We start from the raw sequence: 27,196 nt of genomic DNA, 5'->3' as shown, positions 1-27,196 counted from the left end.
TCATCATCCTCCATACAGCTGCAGCAGGATGGAGTTTCCAATATATTGAGACGTACCGCATGGATACCCATGGGACAGTGCCCTGTCAAAACCCCAATGACCATTGATAGGTGAGCCTTAGTGAACCCAATTATTTCAGCAGACCTCCTGCCATCCACTTTCGGCCGGAAAGATCTTGATATTCTGCAAGACGTAGTGTCCGCCCAACGTTTGCTGAGCTGACTCGAGGCCCAGTTATGGAAGAGCAATCCACAGGTGGCTAGCGGAATCCCGAAATCCCTACAGCCATCTTCATCCGGTTCAGTTGTACCGATTCGGGCTAAGAGATCTGCTTGACAGTTACCCGGAATATCACTATGGCCCGGGACCCAGATAATCTTAATTGTAAAATAATTCGATGCAATCGCAAGTGAGGTCAGGCACTCCCAGACCACCCTCGATCGCACTGTAGTTGAGCTCAAGGCCTTTATAGCCGCTTGGCTATCAGAGTAGATGTTAAAATCCCTAACCGTAGTAGCGCTGGATAGAATTTCATCCACCGCATCCTTAATCGCAGCAACTTCCGCTTGGAATACACTGCAGTGATCAGCCAACTTAAACTTGCGGCCTACATTTAGCTCTTGACAAAAGACCCCCTCGCCAACCTTTCCGTCCAACTTCGACCGATCCGTGAACAAGTTAACCGATCCCATGCCCCAGATAATTCCTCTTCTCCACTCCTCCCTCGGGGGAATGACTGGGGTGAAGGTTGTATAGGGAGCGGCCACCGGCATGCAATAGTCCGTCCTGTCCGGTATAAAGTCGAAACTAGTAAGAAGGCTAGAGTGTCCGAAATCAGAAAGCATATAACCCATATCACGAAGCCTGACCAACGACCGGGCCGCGGCTGCCTTTCCCGCAATATCTACTGGATGTATATTCAGCATGACATTCAGTGCTAAGGTAGGTGTTGTTCTCATAGCGCCACTGATACCGATAAGCGCCGTCCGTTGCACTGACACTAACATTTTGGAGGTGCTCGCCGTGTCCAGTGCTTTCCACCAGACCAGCACCCCATAGAGCAGAATCGGTTTGACCACCTTCTCATAAAGCCAGTGTACTACTCCGTAATAATAAATAGTTTTATTGCTGATTTTTGATAGCCTTGTAAGTACTTATTATTGTAAAAAATTTAATGAGCTGATCGGCCTTAGTTAAATAAAACACAATATTTAAAGTTGTGTTTTAGTTTTACTTCGTCGATATTTCGATTTCAGACTGAAATCCTTCAGACTGAAATCGAAATATCGACGAAGTAAAACTAAAACACAACTTTAAATATTGTGTTTTATTTAACTAAGGCCTATCAGCTCAATAAAAAATTTTTTACAATAATAAATAGTTTTAGAAAATAAATCATTTTCGCTTCGCTTCTTTTTATTTTATAAACTGTGAAATTACACATGCTTTACTCTATACCTTAGCCAACTGCATTGTAACGATTCTTTGATTATTTGCACCTTCTGTCATCGTTCGAATCGCTGAACTGTGGAATAAATAACTCAAATATTCAGGATAGCAATGTGCTCTTTATTTACCACACTACACTAGTAGTAGTACTTCACAACTAAATTACTCGCATACTTCCCTTAGCTTGCGCTGGTTTTATACTCTCGAACGCATCGCTCGCCTATTTCTCCCATGATCTAGACTTTTCGCGAGCAGCCATCTCGAACACTTGCTTGTTTATTTCTGGTTTCTGTTTCTATGCATATGTGTGAGTAATAACTTTTGCGCTCTTAGCTGCTTTTTACAAGTACATATCGTTAGCTTAATGTGAAAATGTGCTAAGTCACTTTTTTTGAAAAATTGTGTTTTAATGCAGTTTTAAACATGAATTCAAAATACATCGATCACAAAAAAAAATATTTTAATTTCTAATTTTTACGTGCTGTGGGCAATGATGTGTAAATGTGCTAAGCCGTCAGCTGTTAAAAAAAATATGCTAAGTCAACCTGTCAATAATGTCAATCTGAATTACTGGTAATTTCTTTGTGCGTGCATGCTTTGTTGTTGTTGTATGACGATAAAGATACTACCCGAAGGCTTTGGGCAGAGTTACCGATGTTGATGGTCCTTTGCCGGATATAGATCCGGTACTTTCCGGTAACAAAGCACTATTAAGGTACTAGCCCGACCATCTCGGGAACGATTTATATGACCACATTAAACCTTGTAGGCCGTACCGCCCTCCCCACCCCCTAGTTCCATGAGGAACTTGGGGTCGCCAGAGCCTCGGCTGTCAATGAAACAGGATTCGCCACGGTTAGGTGAGGTTAACAATTGGGTTGGAGTACCTATATATTGTGCTGGAAACCCCTTGAGAAGGTTGCGAACACAACCCCTTGAAATTGGATTTACCCAATTGAGACATGCCTTTGGTGTTTGATAAATGCTTTGCTCTGACCATAATCTACTTCAATTCTTACATGTCGATAACTACATGCTTTCTTACAGACTAGTTAAAAATAGAAAACAATTTACGCTTCAACTTACATATTTATTAAAATTAATAACACTTCTGAATCGATTTGCTAGATGTAGAGTCCTAGTTATAGGTTCATTCATAGCATAATTCGTTTTATGAGTTATTTCGATACATAATCTATTATGCCGAAGATCACGCAGTGGAATATAGATAAAACAGAGTAATTCGTGCTAAAGTTTATTACATTATAGGCAAGCATGAGTGAGATAAAATTTCTTCTGTCATGCAAAGCCTGAAGACCAAGCAATTTGTGCTTGCTGGTATATGATGGGAGGCCGTCTGGCCAGTGAAGCACACGTAAAGCAATTTTTGTAAAAATTTTTTGAACTTTCTCAATTTTATAGGAGTTAGATTCATAGAAATGATTCCATATTATTGAGCAATATTCAAGACCTCTTCTGACCATGGATATATAAAGTGCCTTCAACGTCATAGGGTCCTTAAAGTCACTTGTGTTACGTCTACTGAAGCCAACCATTGCAACAAATTTTGAAACAATGAAGTCAATGTGACTAAAAAAAGAGATTTTGGAGTCAAAAATTACACCCAGGTCTTTACCCTCTTGACAACGATTAAGAGATTTAGTATTTAGTTTGTAGATAAAGACGGTGGCAGTTGTCTTCTTGGAATAAGACACAACACAGCATTATTTTTTGTGAAATATATAGTTTTAGTGTTATCTTTCAATTATTAAAGGGGAGGAGTGATGGGGAAACATATTGAGTAAAAAGTGCTAAGTCGAGAGAAAAAATTTGTTTTGAGTGCGGAAATTGTGCTAAGTCATTAAATAGCTGCTGGGTTAGCATACATGATTTTTATTTATCTTTTTCAAAGCTTCTACACTCAAAAGTATTGCAACTAAGGTATCCTCATTCACAGTTTTGAAAAAAAAAAATGGTTATTTGAAAAATTATTCATTTTTTTCGTCTCCTGTAAAATTTGTAAAAAGTGACTTAGCACATTTTCACACTAAGCTAACGATATATGTAATAACATCTGAGCTCTTATGCGCTCGCACTGTTGCCTTCTACGCATATGAATGTATATGGCTGAGTAAATATTCGCTGTTTATAACTGTGTACATGTATGTGTAGCTGTTTTCTCTTTCAGCGAAATTGCTAATACTCGCCACAGTAATATAATTGTAAAAAGGGTTAATGTTGTTAAATTGAAAGAGTGGCGATGGCGAATGTATTGAAGAAGAAAAATTATTTGAGAAAGGAGCATAAATAAATCAGAAAAATGTTGTATAACGTTATTGACCTGCTCTGAGATATATTTGCCCATTTCTCAAATACATTTTCCATTTCTGTATTCTATTTGCTCTTTTCTCAAATGCATTTGTCATTTTCTCCCTTTGTGTTGTTTTTTTAATTAAAAAATTGGGCTTTTGGCATGCGTGACAAAATTATTACTTTATATCGGATCTGATTTCTGAAGATCATATCCGTAACATCCCTAGTAGTTGTGTATAAATATACATATCATTAGCTTAATGTGAAAATGTGCTAAGTCTACTTTTACGAATTTTACAGGAAACGAAAAAAAATGAATAACTTTTGAAATAACCTTCTTTTTTCAAAACTGTGAATGAGGATACCTTAATTGCAATGCTTTTGAGTGTAGAAGCTTTGAAAAAGATAAATAAAAATCATGTATGCCAACCCAGCAGCTATTTAATGACTTAGCACAATTTCCGCACTCATAACAAATTTTTTCTCCTGACTTAGCACTTTTTACTCAATATGTTTCTCCATCACTCCTACCCTTTAATGATTGAAATATAACACTAAAACTATATACTTCACAAAAAATATAATTTATTTGTCAAACTATTTCTAACGGTTCTGATCTGGACTCTGTTGCCGGATGGTGCGCAGACAATAATTTATATTTAAATGCAAACAAATGCTGTGTTGTATCTTATTCCAAAAAGACAACTGCCACATATGTACTTTATCTACAAACTAAATACTAAATTTTTTAATCGTTGTCAAGAGAGTAAAGACTTGAGTGTAATTTTTAACTCCAATCTCTCTTTTTCTAGTACCATTGACTTCGTTGTTTCAAAATTTGTTGCAACTGTTGGGTTCAGTAGACGTAACATCAGTGACTTTAAGGACCCTATGACGTTGAAGGCACTTTATATATCCTTGGTCAGCAGTCGTCTTGAATATTGCTCAATAATATGGAATCCTTTCTATGAATATAACTCCTATAATATTGAGAGAGTTCAACATTTTTTTACAAAAATTGCTTTACGTATGCTTCACTGGCCAGACGGCCTCCCATCATATACCAGCTCACGCTTGCCTATAATGTAATAAACGTTAGCACGAATTGCTCTGATTTATCTAATTTGAGCATTCCATATATTGCAATGCGTGATCTTTGGCATAATAGATTATCTATATATTAATACGCTAACAAAATTTGGATGGAAATATGGATATTTACTTTCTTGCACAAAAGCGCGCCATCTTTGGACAAGTTATGTAAGTGCTCTAAGCGTGAAAGATTAAAACATGGTTTCCCATTGTTGCAACTTACCTATAATAGCCTCTACCAAAATCCTAAATAATTGTTCCAAAATAATTTGTAGCGTACCAAAAAATCTTAAATAGAATTAATTTCTGACCTGCCCATTTTTTGTGGCAAATTTCACTTACACGTAAATACATAAGTCTTTATTTAACATATTCTTTGTTTTTTATTTTAGTTGTTTCCAAAAAAACATGAAATCGCAAATAATGAGTTAACTTTTGTTGAAATAACTAATTTATTTATAACAATTAATGGCAAATTTGCCCCAAAATGTTTTTCATTTGCAGATTCAATCCTCATTTTAGATAAAGTACGTCTTATACTGAACAAAAAAACAAAAGTTACAAAAATATAACATTAAATTTTTTATATTGTCTTTTATGCTAATTTATTTTATTTCTTATTTTATTTTATTTCTTATTTTATTTTATTATATATTCTTTTATTTCAACTTAGGTTATTATTATTTAAATGCATCTTGACTGAATCGGAAAATTTCACGTTGTATATTAAATGAAAAAAAAACGTCCTAAAAACGTTTTTGATTTTAAGGCAAAACGGCAACCGGCATCATGGCGGCCGTATTGTGTAGGCAGTATATTACCCACTATCTATATATTAATACGCTAACAAAATTTCCATACAAACAATTGACAGGCGGTTTCGCATAGTTAGCATGCGTAAAATCATATAAAAGTGATATTAATCGATTCGTATAGATCAGCCGCAGTGCATAGGCCTATTTTTGTTAACAAGTATTACTCTATTTGTCTATAATTAATAGAAAAAGTTTTTTTAAAATCCAAAAATCTCTCCACATTTGGATATTTACTTTCTTGCACAAAAGCGCGCCATCTTTGGACAAATTATGTAAGTGCTCTAAGCCACAAACCTACATAAGCGTACGCGCTACACGGTGAAAGATTCAAACATGGTTTCCCATTGTTGCCACTTACCTATAATAGCCTCTACCAAAATCCTAAATAATTGTTCCAAAATAATTTGTAGCGTACCAAAAAATCTTAAATAGAATTAATTTCTGACCTGCCCATTTTTTGTGGCAAATTTCACTTACACGTAAATACATAAGTCTTTATTTAGCAGATTCTTTGTTTTTTATTTTAGTTGTTTACAAAAAAACATGAAATCGCAAATAATGAGTTAACTTTTGTTGAAACTAACTAATTTATTTATAACAATTAATGGCAAATTTGCCCCAAAATGTTTTTGCATTTACAAATTTAATCCTCATTTTAGATAAAGTACGTCTTATATTGAACAAAAAAAAAAGTTACAAAAATATAACATTAAATTGTTTATATTGTTTTTTATGCTAATTTATTTTATTTCTTATTTTATTTTATTATATATTCTTTTATTTCAACGTAGGTTATTATTATTTAAATGCAACTTGACTGAATCCGAAAATTTCACGTTGTATATTAAATGAAAAAAAAAACGTCCCAAAAACGTTTTTGATTTTACGGCAAAAAGGCAACCGGCATCATGGCGGCCATATTGTGTAGGCAGTATATTACCCACTATCTATATATTAATACTACTAGCCTTTACCCGCGGCCCCGTCCGCAAGGAGAAAATTAAATATGTGGGCTATTCACGTTAGCCTGCTTATAAAGTTATCTGTTTAAAATTTTTTTTCTGTCTAATGCATTTTATTTTTGTAATTGAGTAAAAAAAAAAAGAACTTTATGAGCTGATAACCTGATAGGATCACAAAATGATAACGAAATTATCCAGAAAAAGCCACGAAATGACCCAGACGCTATCGCGGACGGATCCCGAAAACCATCCAGAAACGCCCGGAAGTGTTTCCAAAAGTTCCCGAAGTAGTCCCAAAAAAACCCGAAATGACAACAACACGATTCTAGACTTATCCAGAGAACCACACAGAAATGATGCCTGAAGGGTACCAAATTGATCCCGAAATAGTCCCGAAAAAGTTCCGAAATTACCCTGACGGGCTCCCGGACGGATCTCAAAAACCATCCAGGAAGGGTTCCTAAATTATCCCGACATAGTTCAAAAAAAGTTCTGAAAAAGTTCCGAAATGACCCCGAGGGATCCACAACGGATAGCGAAAACCATAAAGAAATGATTCCGGAAGGGTCCCAAAATGATTCCGAAATAGGCCGAAAATGACCCCGATGGAATCCCGCACGGATCCAAATGTGATCCCGGAAGGATTTCAAAACTATCCCGAAAAAGTAACAAAAAAAATCTCAAAAAACGGATCCAGAAATGATCCCAACATGGTCCCGAAATGTCCCTGATGGATCCGGCAAACGATCAAAAATTGATGCCGGAAGGGTCTTCAAATGATCCCGAAATAATACAGATAAAGTCATGGAATGACCCCTTAGTGGTTTCCAAATGATCCCGAAATAGTCCCGAAAAAGTCCCGAAATTACCCTGATGGGTTCACGTACAGATCCCGAAATCCATCCAGAAGTGATGCCGGAAGGGTCCAAAAATGATCCCGTATTGTCCCCGAAAAAGTCCCTAAATGACCCCGACGGGATCCCGGATGGATCCCCAAAACTATCTAGAAATAATGAAGGAAGGTACCCAAAATGATTCCAAAAAGTCGTCAAATAACCCCGACGGAATTCCGGACGGATCCCGAAAACCATCCAGAAATGATGCCGTAAAAGTCCTAAATGATCACCTAATAGTCCCGAAATTACTCTGACGGGATCCCGGACGGATCCCGAAAACCATCCAGAAATGATGCCGAAAAGTCCCCATTTCATCCCGTATTAGTCGAGAAAAAGTCCCGAAATGACCCCGACGGGATCCCGGACGGATCCCAAAAACCATCTAGAAATGATGCGGGAAAGGTCCTCAAATGATCCCGTATTGGTCGGGAAAAATTCCCGGAATGACCCCGACAGTATCCCGGACTGGTCCCGAAAGCTATCCAGAAATGATGCCGGAAAGTTCCTCAAATGATTTCCTAATAGTTCCGAAAATACCCTGACGGGATCCCGAAAGGATCCCGACAACTATCTAAAAATGATGCCGAAAGGGCCCGCAAATGATCCCGTATTAGTCGAGAAAAAGTTCCGAAATGACCCCGACGGGATGCCGGACGAATCCCAAAAACCATCCAGAAATGATGCCGGAAGGGACCCCAAATGATCCCGAAAAAGTCCCGCAATTTTTCCGACGGGATCCTGAACGGATACCGAAAACCATGCAGAAGTGAAGCCGGAAAGGTGCTCAAATGATAACCTAATAGTCCCAAAATGACCCTGACGGCATCCCGGACAGATCCCGAAATCCATCCAGAAATGATCTTGGGAAGGTCCCAAAATGATCCCGAAATAGTCTCGGAAAAGTCAAGAAATTACCCTGACGGGTTCCCGGACAAATCCTGAAAGCCATCCTTAAATTATCCCGAAAAAGTTCCGAAGTGACCCGAAAGGATTCCGAAAACTATCCAGAAATGATGCCGGAAAGGTCCTCAAATAATCCCCTAATAGTCCGGAAATGACCGTGACGGAATCCCGAACGGATCACGACAACTATGCAGAAATGATGCCGAAAGGGTCCGCAAATGATCCCGTATTAGTAGAGAAAGAGTCCCGAAATGACCCCGACGGGATCCCGGACGAATCCCAAAAACCATCCAGAAATGATGCCGGTAGGTATCCCAAATCATCCCGAAATAGTCCCGAAATGACCTCGTCGGCATCCCGGACGGATCCCGAAAATTATCCAGAAATGATGCCGGAAAGGTCCCCAAATTATCCCCTAATAGTCCCGAAATTACTCTGATGGGATCCCGGACGGATCCCGAAAACCATCCAGAAATGATGCCGAAAGGGTTCCCAAATGATCCCGTATTAGTCGCGAAAAAGTTCCGAAATGACCCCGACGGGATCCCGGACGGATTCCGAAAACCAGCCAGAAATGATGCCGAAAGGGTTCCCAAATGATCCCGTATTAGTCGCGAAAAAGTCCCGAAATGACCCCGACGGGATCCCGGACGGATCCCGAAAACCATCCAGAAATGATGCCGGAAGAGCCCCAAATGATCCCGAAAAAGTCCCCAAATTACCCCGACGAGATCCGGGACGGATCCCGAAAACCATCCAGAAATGATGCCGGAAGAGCCCCCAAATGATCCCGAAAAAGTCCCCAAATGACCCCGACGAGATCCCGGACGGATCCCGAAAACCATCGAGAATTGATGCCGAAAGGGTTTCCAAATGATCCCGTATTAGTCGCGAAAAAGTCCCGAAATGACCCCTACAGGATCCCGGACGGATCCCGAAAACCATCCAGAAATGATGCCGGAAGAGACCCCAAATAATCCCGAAAAAGTCTCCAAATGACCCCGACGAGATTCCGGACGGATCCCGAAAACCATCCAGAAATGATGCCGGAAGAACCCCCAAATGATCCCGAAAAAGTCCCCAAATTACCCTGACGAGATCCCGGACGGATCCCGAATACCATCCAGAAATGATGCCGAAAGGGTCCCCAAATGATCCCGTATTAGTCGCGAAAAAGTCCCAAAATGACCCCGACGGGATGCCGGACGAATCCCGAAGACCATCCAAAAATGATGCCTAAAGGGACTTCAAATAACCCCGAAAAAGTCCCGTAATGATCCCGGGAACAATCAAGAATTTATCTCTCGAAGGTACGCAAATGATCCCGAAAGTACCCCGACGGGATCCCGGAAGGATCCCGAAAACCATCCAGAAATGATGCCGGAAGGGTCCCCAAATGATCGCGAAATAATCCCGAATTGATTCCGGAATAGTCCCGAAAATGTCTCAAAATAACCCCGACGGGATCCCGGACGGATCCCGAAAACTATACAGAAATGATCCCGGAAGGGTCCCAAAATGATCCCGAAAAAGTCCCGAAATTACCCCGGCGGGATCCCGGTCCGATCCCGAAAACCATCCAGAAATGATCCCGGAAGGGCCTCGATATGACCCTTACGGGATTACAAATAAGGTGAAGCTAATTATAAAACCATGTTAATAAGGCAGCAGGCGCATTGGAGCGAATGAAAAGTTACATAGGAACATATAGGTAAAGCTAATAAAAACGTGCTAATAAAAACAATTGAAGGAGGGCGGATGGCGGGTGTAGAAGGAGAGGACTACTGATCGTTCCTCCAAAATTGTCTAGATCTCGATCTGTATGTGCCAGATACCAAAAACTGTTGAAGTAGGAGAAAATTTATATTGAGTTATAACAATTTATAGATTTTACACCAGAAAGGGGGATAAAGGGGGGAGGGGCGGCGTAGTGTTTCACTGCTTACTTTGTAAGCCCTCGACTTATTTGACCCCTTGAGTCTGTGATATTGGTGAATGCCAGTATACGTAAAGTTATAATGTGTAAAAATTATTAAAGAGTAATTGCTCGAAAGGGTCGTGGGACCCCCACCCCTCTTTCCATGTTCGAAAAAAATTTCGCTAGTAGACTACTGTCTGTGTCCCAAATTTCATCAAAATCCGTGTAGCCATTCTGGCGTGATTCAGTCGCAAAGACGAAAAAATATAATAGTTAAATTCAGCCCAATTCTAAACGAAAATTCCGTGCGAGTTTTCTCCCTTCTCCCATTCCTCGTATTCTAAATAAAAATTCCTTGTGAGTTTTTTCACTTCTCCCTTTCCTCCTATTCTGAACAATGTTCGAAAAAGCGGAAACTGGTTATGGGAGAAAAGTAGGTATTATGAATGTGAGGGAGAGGGAGATTTCTCTGCCATTTCATAGGAGTTTTTTCACTTGTTAAATTAAAGGGAATGCATCAAAATAGTTAAAGGAAATTGGTTATTTTAAGAAAGAACACTTATTTGTACAAATTTGTGCTAAAAGATGTATTTATATTCTACCACAATATTCTCACTTCTAATACAACAACAACTACAACCACAATATTCTTTATTTTAAGTTGAAAAGTATATCATAAGCAACGGTAGAGCTCTTGGTATACAAATTTAATGCAGACATCCAGAAATTGCGCAAGGATTTTTTAATAAGGCTTTTAAATAGATTTTGGCATATGATGAAGGACGAATTCAACTCAACTTGGCCGCCAGAAAATTGCTTTGCTGAATGAAAGCAGGCAACTCCGGCAGATTTGTGTTATGCGGCCGTCTTCTTCTTATGTTCCGCTGTTGATGTTGCTGTGGCACCAATTCATTACTCATTTCAGTGAATACCACATGAAATGCAATAAATACTGTGCAATGTTTATATTTTATTTCTTAATTTCCAACAAATTTGCAACAATAATTAAACTTTTCAATTTTTTAAACAAAATAAGAAATGTGCAACGAAATTTCAATTGACAAAACAGCTGACTTCGAAAATTCGAAATTCCTATTCCCCAATTATTGTTCTCCCTAGGAGAACAGAATTGGAGGAATTTTTCCGCGGGAATAAAAAAATCCTCGAGAACAAAATTCCGCGAGAATATTTAGAATTGGTCTGATTATAAATGTTCCTAGGGGGCGAGGACCACGCCTCTTTTGAAAAATATATAGCTAGTAGATCCTTCTAGACTATTGGCTAAAAATTTCATCCAAATCGGTCCAGCCGTTCTTGCGTTATTGAGTCACAAAGACAAACGTCTGGACAAACATCCAAACATCCAAACTTTCCCATTTATAATATATATTAGATAACAAAATTTCCATACAAACAATTGACAGGCGGTTTCGCATAGTTAGCATACGTAAAATCATATACAAGTGATATTAATCGATTCGTATAGATCAGCCGCAGTGCATATTTTTGTTAACAAATATTACTCTATTTGTCTATAATTAATAGAAAGTTTTTTGTAAATCCAACAATCTCTCCAAATTTGGATATTTACTTTCTTGCACAAAAGCGCGCCATCTTTGGACAAATTATGTAAGTGCTCTAAAACACAAGAAAACGTTTTTTTGTAAATCCAACAATCTCTCCAAATTTGGATATTTACTTTCTTGCACAAAAGCGCGCCATCTTTGGACAAATTATGTAAGTGCTCTAAGACACAAACCTACATAAGCGTGAAAGATTAAAACATGGTTCCCATTGTTGCAACTTACCTATAATAGCCTCTACCAAAATCCTAAATAATTGTTCCAAAATAATTTGTAGCGTACCAAAAAATCTTAAAAAGAATTAATTTCTGACCTGCCCATTTTTTGTGGCAAATTTCACTTACACATAAATATATGTCTTTATTTAACAGATTCTTTGTTTTTTATTTTAGTTGTTTACAAAAAAACATGAAATCGCAAATAATGAGTTAACTTTTGTTGAAACTAACTAATTTATTTATAACAATTAATGGCAAATTTGCCCCAAAATGTTTTTGCATTTGCAGATTTAATGCTCATTTTAGATAAAGTACGTCTTATACAGAACAAAAAAAAAAAGTTACAAAAATATAACATTAAATTGTTTATATTGTTTTTTATGCTAATTTATTTTATTTCTTATTTTATTTTATTATATATTCTTTTATTTCAACTTAGGTTATTATTATTTAAATGCAACTTGACTGAATCGGAAAATTTCACGTTGTATATTAAATGAAAAAAACGTCCCAAAACGGCAAAACGGCAACCGGCATATCATAGCGGCCGTATTGCATAGGCAGTATATTACCCACTATCTATATATTAATACGCTAACAAAATTTCCATACAAACAATTGACAGGCGGTTTCGCATAGTTAGCATACGTAAAATCATATAAAAGTGATATTAATCGATTCGTATAGATCAGCCGCAGTGCATAGGCCTATTTTTGTTAACAAATATTACTCTATTTGTTTATAATTAATAGAAAAAGTTTTTTGTAAATCCAACAATCTCTCCAAATATCGATATTTACTTCATTGCACAAAAGCGCGCCATCTTTGAACAAATTATGTAAGTGCTCTATCCGAAGATTAGAATCTTCATATTTCCACAATGATCACATTAAAACCCGGAAAAAAGTCTAAGTGCACTTATTGCGTTTTTATATGGAACCGTTTGTTCACTTCACTTAATTTCAAGTAATTTCACCATAATTCTATGTCAATTTCATTTGATTTTACATAATTTTTATATTATTGTTTAAGGAGCTCCATACCAAAATGTTATAATTACATGTGAAAAGTTTGTAGAAAATTTAAGAAAATACAATCAAAAAGTACAAAGTCTTAGATAAAATTCAAAATTTTACAGAAAAAGTTAAGTAAGTTAGACCAGTCTGCTATATTTCCAACACTTGATGCATAGACTAAGTTGAAAAAAATACACGTTGGTCGAATTTCGACCACAGGCGATACTAGTTTATCTAAATAACTAATAAAACGAATTATGCTAAGAATGAACCTATAACTAGGACTATACATCTAGAAAATCGATTCAGTAGTGTTTTAGTTTTAACAACAGCTTATATAAGTTTAAGCTTGAATTGTTTTCTATTTTTAACTAGTCTGTAACAAAGCATGTAGTCGACATGTAAGAATTGAAGTAGATTATGGCCAGCGCAAAGCATTTATGAAACACCAAAGGTATGTCTCAATTGGGTGAATTCAATTTCAAGGTGTTGTGTAAGCAACCCTCTCAAGGGGTTCCCAGCGCAATATATATGTAGCTTCTCCAACCCAATTGCCAACTTCACCTACCCGGGGCGAATTCTGTGTCATGGGCAGCCGAGGCAAGTTCCTCATGGAACTAGGGGGTTGGGAGGATGGGATGGCCCAGACGGTTTAATGTGGTCATATAAATCGTTTCCGAGATGGTCGGACTAGTACCTTAATAGTGCTTTGTTACCGGAACGTACCGGATCTATATGCGGAAAAGGGTCATCAACATCGGTAACAATCCCCAAAGCCTTCGGGAAGTGTCTTTATCGTTAATACAACAACAACAACAAAGCATGTGCTTTTAGACTTAATGAATTAAATAAGTAAATAAAATGCGCGCACAAAGAAATGACTAGTAATTCAGATTGATATTATTGACAGGTTGACTTAGCACATTTTTTTTGAACAGTTGACGACTTAGCACATTTACACATCATTGCAAACAGCACGTAAAAATTAAAAATTTAAATATTTATACTCAGTTGAGCAGAGCTCACAGAGTATATTAACTTTAATTGGATAACGGTTGGTTGTACAGGTATAAAGGAATCGAGATAGATATAGACTTCCATATATCAAAATCATCAGTATCGAAAAAAAAATTCGATTGAGCCATGTCCGTCCGTCTGTCCGTTAACACGATAACTTGAGTAAATTTTGAGGTATCTTGATGAAATTTGGTATGTAGGTTCCTAGGCACTCATCTCAGATCGCTATTTAAAATGAACGATATCGGACAATAACCACGCCCACTTTTTCGATATCGAAAATTTCGAAAAATCGAAAAAGTACGATAATTCATTGCCAAAAACAGATAAAGCGATGAAATTTGGTAGGTGAGTTGAACTTATGACGCAGAATAGAAAACTAGTAAAATTTTGGACAATGGGCGTGGCACCAAAAAGAAGGTAATTTAGAAGTTTCGCAAGCTGTAATTTGGCAGTCGTTGAAGATATCATGATGAAATATGGCACGAACGTTACTCATATTACTATATGTCTGCTTAATAAAAATTAGCAAAATCGGAGAACGACCACGCCCACTTTTAAAAAATTTTTTTTTAATTCAAATTTTAAAAGAAAAGTTAATTCTTTACAGTATATAAGTAAATTATGTCAACATTCAACTCCAGTAATGATATGGTGCAACAAAATACAAAAATAAAAGAAAATTTCACAATGGGCGTGGCTCCGCCCTTTTTCATTTAATTTGTCTAGAATAGTTTTAATGCCATAAGTCGACTAAAAATTTACCAATCCTTGTGAAATTTGGTACAGGCTTAGATTCTAGGACGATAACTGTTTTCTGTGAAAAAGGGCGAAATCGGTTGGAGTCACGTCCAGTTTTTATACACAGTCGACCGTCTGTCCTTCCGCTCGGCCGTTAACATGATAACTTGAGCAAAAATCGATATATATTTACTAAACTCAGTTCACGTAATTATCTGAACTCGCTGTGTATTAGTGTAAACAATGGCCGAAATTCGACTATGACCGCGCCCACTTTTTCGATATCGAAAATTACGAAAAATGAAAAAAATGCCATAATTATATACCAAATACGAAAAAAGGGATGAAACATGGTAATTGTATTGGTCTATTGACGCAAAATATAACTTTAGAAAAAAACTTGGTAAAATGCGTGTGACACCTACCATATTAAGTAGAAGAAAATGAAAAAGTTTTGCAGGGCGAAATCAAAAGCCCTTGGAATCTTGAAAGGAATATTGTTCGTGGTATTACATATATAAATAAATTAGCGGTACCCGACAGATGATGTTCTGGATCACCCTGGTCCACATTTTGGTCGATATCTCGAAAACGCCTTCACATATACAACTAAGGGCCACTCCCTTTTGAAACCCTCATTAATACCTTTAATTTGATACCCATATCGTACAAACACATTCTAGAGTCACCCCTGGTCCACGTTTATGGCGATATCTCGAAAAGGCGTCCACATATAGAACTAAGGCCCACTCCTTTTTAAAACACTCATTAACACCTTTCATTTGATACCCATATAGTACAAACAAATTCTAGAGTCACCCCTGGTCTACGTTTATGGCGATATCTCGAAAAGGCGTCCACATATAGAACTAAGGCCCACTCCTTTTTAAAACACTCATTAACACCTTTCATTTGATACCCATATCGTACAAACAAATTCTAGAGTCACCCCTGGTCCACGTTTATGGCGATATCTCGAAAAGGCATCCACCTATAGAACTAAGGCCCACTCCCTTTTAAAATACTCATTAACACCTTTCATTTCATACCCATATAGTACAAACAAATTCTAGAGTCACCCCTGGTCCACGTTTATGGCGATATCTCGAAAAGGCGTCCACACATAGAACTACCCCCCACTCCTTTTTAAAATACTCATTAACACCTTTCATTTGATACCCATATCGTACAAACAAATTCTAGAGTCGCTCCTGGTCCACCTTTATGGCGATATTTCGAAAAGGTGTCCACCTATAGAACTAAGGCCCACGCCCTTTTAAAATACTCATTAGCACCTTTCATTTGATACCCATATCGTACAAACAAATTCTAGAGTCATCCCTGGTCCACCTTTATGGCGATATTTCGAAAAGGCGTCCACCTATATAAATAAGGCCCATGCCCTTTTAAAATACTCATTAACACCTTTCATTTGATACCCATATAGTACAAACAAATTCTAGAGTCACCCCTGGTCCACGTTTATGGCAATATCTCGAAAAGGCGTCCACATATAGAACTAAAGCCCACTCCTTTTTAAAATACTCATTAACACCTTTCATTTGATACCCATATCGTAGAAACAAATTCTAGAGTCACCCCTGGTCCACGTTTATGGCGATATCACGAAAAGGCATCCACCTATAGAACTAAGGCCCACTCCCTTTTAAAATACTCATTAACACCTTTCATTTGATACCCATATAGTACAAACAAATTCTAGAGTCACCCCTGGTCCACGTTTATGGCGATATCTCGAAAAGGCGTCCACACATCGAACTAAGGCCCACTCCTTTTTAAAATACTCATTAACACCTTTCATTTGATACCCATATCATACAAACAAATTCTAGAGTCGCCCCTGGTCCACCTTTATGGCGATATATCGAAAAGGCGTCCACCTATAGAACTAAGGCCCACTCCTTTTTAAAATACTCATTAACACCTTTCTTTTGATACCCATATAGTACAAACAAATTCTAGAGTTACCCCTGGCCCACCTTTATGACGATATTTCGAAAAGGTGTCCACCTATAGAACTAAGGCCCCCGCCCTTTTAAAATACTCATTAACACCTTTCATTTGATACCCATATCGTACAAACAAATTCTAGAGTCATCCCTGGTCCACCTTTATGGCGATATTTCGAAAAGACGTCCACCTATAGAACTAAGGCCCACTCCTTTTTAAAATACTCATTAACACCTTTCATTTGATACCCATATAGTACAAACAAATTCTAGAGTCAACCCCGGTCCACGTTTATGGCGATATCTCGAAAAGGCGTCCACACATAGAACTAAGGCCCACTCCTTTTTAAAATACTCATTAACACCTTTCATTTGATACCCATATCATACAAACAAATTCTAGAGTCGCCCCTGGTCCACCTTTATGGCGATATTTCGAAAAGGCGTCCACCTATAGAACTAAGGCCCACGCCCTTTTAAAATACTCTTTAACACCTTTTATTTGATACCCATATTGTACAAACGCATTCTAGAGTCAACCCTGGTCCTTTTTTATAACGATATTCCGAAAAGGCGTCCACCTATAGAACTAAGACCCACGCCCTTTTAAAATACTCATTAACACCTTTCATTTGATACCCATATAGTACAAACAAATTCTAGAGTCACCCCTGGTCCACGTTTATGGCGATATCTCGAAAAGGCGTCCACACATAGAACTATGGCCCACTCCTTTTTAAAATACTCATTAACACCTTTCATTTGATACCCATATCGTACAAACAAATTCTAGAGTCGCCCCTGGTCCACCTTTATGGCGATATTTCGAAAAGGCGTCCACCTATAGAACTAAGGCCCACGCCCTTTTAAAATACTCATTAACACCTTTCATTTGAGACCCATATCGTACAAACAAATTCTAGAGTCACCCCTGGTCCACCTTTATGGCGATATCCCTAAATGGCGTCCATCTATAGAACTATGGCCCACTTCCTCTTAAAATACTCTTTAATACCTTCCATTTGATACACATGTCATACAAACACATTCCAGGGTTACCCTAGATTCTTTTTACAACATGGTGATTTTCCCTTACTTTGTCTCCACAGCTCTCAACTGAGTATGTAATATTCGGTTACACCCGAACTTAGCCTTCCTTACTTGTTTTTTCTTGTGAACGATGTATTTTGAATTCAGTTTTAAAACTGCATTAAAATACAATTAATTTCTTGTATTCCGGCCTTTTAGTTAAAATATTCAAGGCTCAAACATACCTTGAATATTAAAATACAATTTTTCAAAAAAAGTGACTTAGCACATTTTCACATTAAGCTAACGATATGTCCGTATGAATGTATTAGGGATGCCAATCCCGGGATCCCGTCCTATCCTTCCAACAATGGAATTTCGGAATTAGTAATAATCTACTAATAATATTGGCAGCAGCTTACATAAAATAATTAATAGCCGTTAATTTGCGACCATTTATTACGTGAAATACTCACAGAATTAGATTATGAAGTTAAATATATTAAAAATTGTATTGTGTCTGAGGTTTTGCGAAGTTATTGACTTTCGAAAAACAAGAAAATGCCATTTTCCTGCTACGCGATTGATCTCCAGTTTTTTTCGAAACCGATGTTCCCCAATTATAGATCTTCTGTGGTCCTAACCAGTGTTGCCCTTTCAGCTGTTTTTTCTCCGTTTAGCTTGAAAAATTCTGATTTAAATTTTTTCAGAAATATTTTAACTCTTTTTACTTTTTTTTTTTTCAATTGTAGAAAATCTAGATTAACAGTTTAATGTAGATAAAATTTTAAGAACATTGAATGAATTTGGGCTCGAAAAAAAATTTGAGAAGGTTTAGAACAGATAATGCTAACGTTATGGTGGGCAGAAATCGAAGAATAGTAACTTTGTATGTTTGTCATTCGATACAATTGACCGTTTCATCTGCTTCAAAACTATTTCTGAGTGAATTTGGTTTTTGATATCAGAAAAATTTAACTGTCTTTCTAAGCTCACAAGTAGGCAAAAGAGCTATGCAATGATATATGCTGCCATTTAAGACGGACTCGAAGTATTGCGAATTGCATCTACACGAATGAGATAACATTTTTCCAAATGTCGAAAATTAAAAAAAAAATCTAAGCAAACCAAAATAAGGTGTGCTGAGTAGCTTTTCAATAGTTCGTTAGTTCCTGAAAATGAGAATAAAAAAGTTTTACAAGACAGTTAATGCAAGAAGTCTGCAATTGTCAAAAATTTGGTTGACCGAGCAAACATCTTGTGATTGAATTGCATTGTGCCATCCGAACATATTTTCAAAAAAAATTTTAATAGAAATTATAAGGACTCAAATGGAAAGGAAATTCAAGAAAAAAAGTTTCCTTGGGCTCCAGTGAGAGGACTATAATGACAATTTCTGAGTCGCTTCTATTAAATGAGGCGAAGCACTTCGCAGTAAAAATGCATCTACATTAGAAGATAAAGTACAGAATATGCAAAATATTCCGTGCTTTGGCAAATTTTAAGAAGAATTAAAAGCAACACACATTTATTCCCAGAGGTTTTCGGTCTAAATTTCCTCGAATTGATATTGGAGAATCACCCGAGCCATTATGAGCTACTTTGCAGTTAAAAAGTAAAGTCCACTCTCGCGCAGAGATCACGATCCTAAACCTTTCCATTTCACTTGTATTACTCGAAATCATGGACGGTGTTGACAGAAGGTGTCGATTTAAGAGCCAACTAATGATTAATTAATCTTGCCGAAATCGGTGGTCGTCGGGAAATTTTTATTCCATGCGAGATAAAGAACAACTGAATAAAAATTATACCAAAACCAGAAAAAAAATCGAAAATTTGCTGTACAAAAGTTTCCAGATGTATATGGACATTCTTTTATCGCATTATTACACAGACAAAAAATTTATTAAAACACATTTTTCTCCTTCATAGTATTTGGCCAGCTGTATTGCGACAAGCCACCTATGGCACCATTAAATTCGGCACATATTATACACTAAAAAAATATGCAAATGATTATGATTTACTACTTAATCGTGACACGGGCGCTGAGCATGTTTGGGCGAATATTTTGTGTGCAGCAACAGCAGGTGCCGTCTCCTCGGCCATTGCGAATCCTACCGATGTTTTGAAAGTGCGTATGCAAGTGCAAGGCAAAGATGCGCATAAAAATGGATTGATTGGTTCATTTTTGGAAATCTATCGGCTTGAAGGTGTACGTGGTTTGTGGCGTGGCGTTGGACCAACAGCGCAACGTGCCATAATTATTGCTTCAGTGGAATTGCCCGTTTATGATTTTTGTAAAATGCAATTGATGAATGCATTTGGTGATCATGTGGGGAATCATTTTATGTGAGCGAAGAATTTGATTATTTTACCAAGATTGATTAATAGGTATTTAAATTTTCTTTTACAGCTCGAGTTTTATTGCTAGTTTCGGTAGCGCTATTGCTTCTACGCCCATAGATGTTATAAGGGTATGTACATATTTATATTACACTGCCTCACTAAATCCATGCAAGACAAAAATTTTACTTTTTTAATCGGATTTATAAAGGATTTCTGTTATCACATCGCGTTGTTGTTGTGTTAACGATAAAGGCGATCCCCGAAGGTTTTGGCGAGTGTTATCGATATGGACGGTCCTTTGCCGGATATAGATCCGGTACGTTCCGGTAACAAAGCATCATTGAGGTAATATCCCGACCATCTCGGGAACGATTAATATGACCACTTTAAACTTCTAGGCCATCCCGCCCCCATCCCCCTAGTTCCATGAGGAAATCAGGGTCCCCAGAGCCTCGCCTGCTAATTATGTGTATGATACATTCATATTTGTATAGAATACACAAGGTTTCTTATCTTTATTAAAACTAATAAAACTACATTTCAGCTTGAACGGGAAAGTACCAATGAATTTATACGTTGAAGTTCAAATCACTACTTGACGTTGAACTTGACGCTGAAATTGCTAAGCCTCAGTTGTTCTATAATGATGTTGCCACATATTGCGGCAAGTGTAGATTTGGGTAGTGACTACACCGCCCCCTTTACAGTAAATTCGTTGATGTACAGGCATAAGTACTTGTGGCTTGTGTTATTGCTGCTAATTCATCTCTAGGGAAATAAGCTGGATTAAGTATATCGATAGATGCAGTTACCGGCCTCGAACCTATCATTATCGTATATGTGGGTATCTGTTAACAACCAGATATGGCGCGTCGTAAGGAGCTTTCAATAGCCTTTTAGTTGTGTCGTCGCATAGAAAAACATGACTACAAAAGCGCAGGTCCTTGGGAACGGATACCGCAGGTTTACCATGCTGTGACGTTTGTATCGGACGAACCGTCTCGAAATGCCGTTGTAGTTCCCGTAAAAAATTATGTTGGTCCACAGGACCAATCTCCACCCAGTCCATTATGCCACTCGGAAGCCGAATTGGTTGGCCATAAATTATCTCTGCCGCAGATACTCCCAAGTCTTCCTTAACAGCTGTTCTTAACCCCAGAAGGACAAGAGGCAGGACCTCCACACATTTTGCATCCGCTGCGTGACATCTAAGGGCTGCTTGTACAACTCGGTGCTATCATTCCACCATACCGTGCCTGTGGATGGTAGCTGGCGGTATGTATATGCTTGACTCCTAATAGTTTGGTCAGCTCCCTAAACAAAGCGCTTTCAAATTGGCGTTTCTAGTCTCTGGTAATAAACTTCGGTGTACCAAACCGGCTTATCCAACCACTGAGAAACTCTGGCAACCGTCTCCGCTGTCATGTCCATCAAAGGAATCACTTCCTACCACCTTGAAAACCGGTCCACACATGTGAGACAGTATGTGAAACCTCTTGACGAGTGAAGGGTGGACATACCACGTTGACATACTCAAATCTTCCTTTTGGAACTGCGAACTATTCTAGCTCTGCTTTAGCCGTGAGATTTTGCATCGTTGACAAGCTGGGCAACTGCGTACCCCACTGCGTATGTCCTTACCCATTTTCTTCCATACATAGCTTTTTATTATCAATTTAAAAGTTGTTTTCGCCCCGGGTGGGCCAACGTGACAAGTATTAAATATCACTTGTCGTAATACTTTTGGCACGCACGGTCTCAGTGTGCCGGTTCATTTATCAAAATGCCAGAGCGTTGATGTCGGTGTTCCACTAACTGTAACGAGGTTTGTTCGCCGTCAAGTGATCCTTTAAGTTCATTACATTTTGTTTGCTCGTCATGCAATTGTTGTACATCTACTAGCGTTGGTAGGGAAAAAGTCTCGACCCTTGAGAACATATCGGCTACAATATTATCCGCACCGCTGATGTGTCGTATGTCCGAAGAAAACTGACTGATGAAATTAAGCTGTCATGTCTGCCGTGGCGAAAGTTTCTCCCACTTCTGTTCCAATGCATGTGCTAACGGTTTATGATCCGTGAAAATAATGAAAGCTGTTCCCTCTAAATGATAACGGAAATGCCGTATTGCCTTGTAAATTGCTGCTAGACGATCATATGCGCTATAGCGTTGTTCTGTTGGGGTAAAGTTTTGTGAAAAAAAAACCTAATGGCATCCACTTACCTTTAACTAACTGATGTAACACGGCATCGACTGCGACGTCGGAACCCCAGCGGGTTAGGGGATCAGAATATACCCGCGGTAGGTATGCCTGTCGTAAGAGGCGACTAAAATACCAGATTCAAGGGGCTGTGTAGCGCAACCTTTCAGGTTGCCAGCGCAATATATAGCTTCTCCAAACCCAATTGACAACCTGACCTATCCGCGGCGAATCCTGTTTCACTAACAGACAAGACTCTGGCGACCCCAAGCTCCTCATGGAACTTGGGGGTAGGGAGGGAGGGAATGGCCTGAAGGTTTAATGTGGCCACATAAATCGTTCCCGAGATGGTCGGGCTAGCACCTTAATGGTGCTATGGTACCGGAGCGTACCGGATTTGTATCCGGCAAAGGACCATCACATCGATAACACTCCCCAAAGCCTTCGGGGAGCAACCTTATCGCTACAACAACAACAACAACAACAACAACGTCGGAGGTGTCAGTCATTAAGGCTATTGTGGCATCTTTCATGGGAAACGCCCGAATGGCCGCTTCTGCCAATTGTTTCAGTCTCTCGAAACCTTTTGTTGTTTCTTTCGTCCAACGGAACTCGGTTTTATCTCTTCTCTTACATGGTCCCATTAATTTCTGCAAAGGTGCCTCGGTGGCCACAGCATGGGGCAAAACTCTCCTATAAAAATTTACTGTCACCAGAAACCTTCTCAACTCGTGCACTTCCTTCGGCTTTTTGCACTGTAGAATACCTTTGATCTTCTATGGCAGTGGTCTCATACCATCCGCTGAGCTAAGTGTCCTAAAAACTCCTTTTTCTCTAAACCCAGTTGACATTTTTCAGCGTTGATTACCAACCCTCTCGCGTTAACGATCAAAAAGCTGTTTGAGATGCTCCGCATGTTCCTCTGGCGACGTTGAAGCTACGAGGTATGGAAATACAAAAGATAAACCTTTTGCTGTTTCGTCAATGTAGCGTTGAAACGTTTGGGCAGCATTCCTAACCCAATTTAAATTCAAATAGTCCGAACGGCGTTAGAATAGCTGTCTTTGGCACGTCTGCCGGGTGCACTGGCATCTGGTGGTATGCGTTCTTGCAATCTATTACCGAAAAAAATTTTCTTCCCGAACATTTCACCACCAAAGTCCTGTATATCCCGAATTGGATAGCTATGTGGTACTTTTTTCGCGTTCAATCTCCTATAATCGCCGCAAGGCCGCCACGTCCCGGTTGATTTCTGCACCACGTGCAACGCGCTTGCCCATTGACTACTTGAGCGCTGACAAATTCCCCGTTCGATTAGGTACTCAAACTATTTCTTCGCACATCCCAGTTTTTTGGGAGAAATTCGTCGCACCCTTTGCGCTACCGATGCCCCTCGTGTATCTATATGGTGTTGGACTGCTGTCATGGGTCTATTGGCCTTGGGCAAGTCATTAGTAAGATCAGGATAACGTGATCGCAGGATATGGATTAGCTCCCTTTAAAGAGAGTATATTATGTGGCGGCAGTATGATTTGACATAGCGCCCGAGTATGCGGTGATCGGTGATAGCTTTGTTTTTTAGATCCACCTGCACGTCGTAGTGTCTTAGGAAATCCGCACCTATTATAGGATGCGCAACGTCGGCGATTATGAAACACCGATCAAATGGCCGTCGAAGGCCGAGATCTAATGTTATATGTCATTTGCCAAATGTATTAATTTTAGTATTGTTCGCAGCAAACAGGCGTTTGGCTGCATACTCTCACCGTGGCGTTTGGCTACAACTGAAACTCCGGCACCCGTGCGATGAGGAAGTTCTGTCTCGAATGTAAAGACGGCCGGAGTTCATATCTTCCCCCGACATAGCCGCTTTGAACGGAGGGCTGACTAGTTTTCCGAAAGCTTTGGTGTGAAAGCGCATGGTGGCCGCCACCGTGTTGCGTTCTTGCCGAAATCACGATTTGTATCCCGTGTGTCCTCGCTGCGTGAACTGGTCGGTCGTGCTTGTTGCCGTGGTGCTCCGATTCGTTGTCGTTATTACATTGCCTCCTGCTTCTCTAAAGGATCTAGCGTATTCACCAACTCTGAAATAGTTGCAGTTACATCGTCACTTGGTTTGTAAACGTCATCCACGCTGCTACTCATAGTTGGAATTGCCAATATGTCATCAGCTTTTTTTGCCAACTCTTCTACTTCCCCCTCCATCGTTGCTAAAATTTCCTGTACATGAAGGGGCAGTCGTCACAGCCATAAAGATTTCAACACTTCTTTACCCAGCTGCTGGTTCGCCAGGTCCTTCATCTCTCGTAGCAAAACTGTAGGCTTCCTCTTGCCCAATTTTCCCAACTCGACTAATCGCCTAAACTTTTTTCTTTTGAATCGCTAAATTCTTCGATCAATAGCTGTTTCAATGTGTCATACTTCTTTGTAGTGGGTGGCGAGGAAATAATGTTGCTGGCATGTGCCAGTACAGCTGAATCAATTTCGGCAACGACAGTGAAATATTTGGTATCATTTGTAGTAACTCCCGCTCGTGCCAATTGAGCCTCCTGGTTTCCGAAACGGTGGCAGTTTTACTGCTAACCGTGCCACTTGGAATGGAGCTACTGCCTCGTGAAATGTTTCTTCGTTTTCGTTGGGCATGATGTGGAAAATGCCTCAGTAATGCTTAGTTGAACTATTCTGCTGTCGTGGGAGTCACCACTTATAGAATACTCAAGTTTCTTATTCTTTAATCTTTATTAAAACTAACAAAACTACCTTTCAGCTTGAACAGAAAAGTACCAATGAATTTATACGTTGAAGTTCAAAGTACCACTTGACGTTGGCTGCAATTGCTAAGCATCAGCTGTTCTATGATGATGTTGCCACATATTGTGGCAAGTGTATATTTGGGTAGTCACAAGATTTCTAACAGGATTCCCCTCGCGAAGGTGAGATCGACAATTGGGTTGCGGAAGCTTTCAAGCTATAAAGCTTTGTATTGCGCTTATCAACCCCTTGAATCCCATCACATTCACGGCGGAAAGTTCTATGCTTACAATCTCAAAAAAAAGTATTGGCACAAGGACTTTCGGCAAGTTTTGCTTAAGCAAAATAATTTAAGTTATAAAATTGTAAAATTATAGTAGCATTCGAACCGATAGACTTTCCAGTTCCAGTAGAGTACAAATTTATTAGACTACCTACTCTTATCGAAGTTGCCTAATATCATGACGCAAAAAAAACAGGCAAGTGAAGTCAGTAGTACAACAACAAAACTTTGACGGCCCTCGTAATCCGGTCATGAATTTTAAAGTAGTGGGGAGGGAATTTTGTTGGAGCTGTTTTGGTACTTTTTTACTACCTTAGTAATTTAATATGCGGAAGAAAACAAACTCGATATATCTCCACATTGGAAACGAGGACATACAAGAAAAGAGAAGAAAAAGTAGGGAAAGTTGTAACGAAGTCGGGAAAGTAAAGAGAACAAGAAGAAGATGGGGAGTGAGAGTGAGAGCAAAGAGAAAGGATAGGGGTAATGATTTTAGACAAAGTTGTAAAAATAGGTTAACAGGAAGATTAAGAAGAAAGATAAGACTAAGAGTGATAGTGAAAATTAGACTTGGCTAAGATCAAGAGCGGGAAAAGCAGCAAAATTTACGGAAGAGTAAAAGGGGAAAGGGAACTTGAATGAGCTGATTAAGGTAAGATAGTAAATGCAGGGTAGAGAAGAAATAAGAGAGGAAGAGGGTAAGACAGAGGAGAGGCAGGTGGATGGATAGAGAAAGTAAGAACAATGTATGTTGGGTTTTATTATACGGCTGGAAGTATTATATGTATGTCTAAACGTTTGCAGGGTTAGCCAGAGCTGTTTAAAATAAAGTTCTGATGGCCAAAGTTTTTTTGTCATCATTTGTTGAAGTATAGTTGTCATAAAACCTTTGCCGCTGAGTATTTTTACACCAGTCACCTATTTCTGTTCAATGAGCTTACCTCAACGATTGGTTTACACAAATAAATGTTGGGTCTTGGGGACCGTATACCGACAACTCCGAGTTTTCGTAATACAATGCTACCAGATACTCGTCCGTAACTTCATGATATTATTCCAGATCGTCAATCATCTCATTGAGGCCATCAATATGTTTTCATATTCCTTAGCTGTGGACAATGTGCTACTTTGAAGATCCAGGAATTGAGTTCCGTTGGCTAAAACTATTTCATTTCCTCCCAGGAAAAGGAAATAAACCCTTCCTCAAAGGCCAATACAGACCCAGCCGTTATTCTCTGGCACGTTACTCTATCAGCCCAATTTTGAACAATGTTCGTGAAAGCGGAAACCGGTTATGGGAGAAATGTAGGTATTATGAATTTAAGGGAGAGGGGGATTTCTCTGCCATTTCATAGGAGTTTTTTCACTTGTTAAATTAAAGGGAATGCATCAAAATAGTTAAAAGAAATTGGTTCCTTTAAGAAAGAACACTTATTTGTACAAATTAGTTCTAAAATATGTATGTACATTCTACCACAATTCTCACTGCTAATACAACAACAAAAACAACCAGAATATTCTTTATTTTTAGTCGAAAAGTTAATCATAAGCAACGCAAGAACTCTTGGTATATTTGAAGCAGCCATTCAGAAATTGGCGGCCACCGTGGTGTGATGGGTAGCCTGCTCCGCCTATCACACCGTAGGGCATACGGGTTCAACTCCCGGGCAAAGCAACATCAAAATTTTAGA

General features: G+C 38.8%; 1 protein-coding gene across 1 annotated transcript in view; it reads left to right on the top strand.

Annotated features, from left to right (window-relative positions):
* Positions 1-27,196, top strand: part of Bmcp (uncoupling protein Bmcp mitochondrial) — a 106,920-nt gene that overhangs the window by 45,007 nt on the left and 34,717 nt on the right. Inside the window, exons 3-4 of the mRNA XM_067791544.1 lie at positions 19,855-20,274; positions 20,339-20,399. Of these exons, the coding sequence (XP_067647645.1) occupies positions 19,855-20,274; positions 20,339-20,399 (481 nt within the window). The remainder of the gene's footprint in view (positions 1-19,854; positions 20,275-20,338; positions 20,400-27,196) is intronic.

This window comes from Eurosta solidaginis, chromosome 5 (genome assembly GCF_040869045.1).
Source record: "Eurosta solidaginis isolate ZX-2024a chromosome 5, ASM4086904v1, whole genome shotgun sequence".
NCBI classification, from domain to species: domain Eukaryota; kingdom Metazoa; phylum Arthropoda; class Insecta; order Diptera; family Tephritidae; genus Eurosta; species Eurosta solidaginis.
This window is presented reverse-complemented; position numbering and strand designations above follow the sequence as displayed.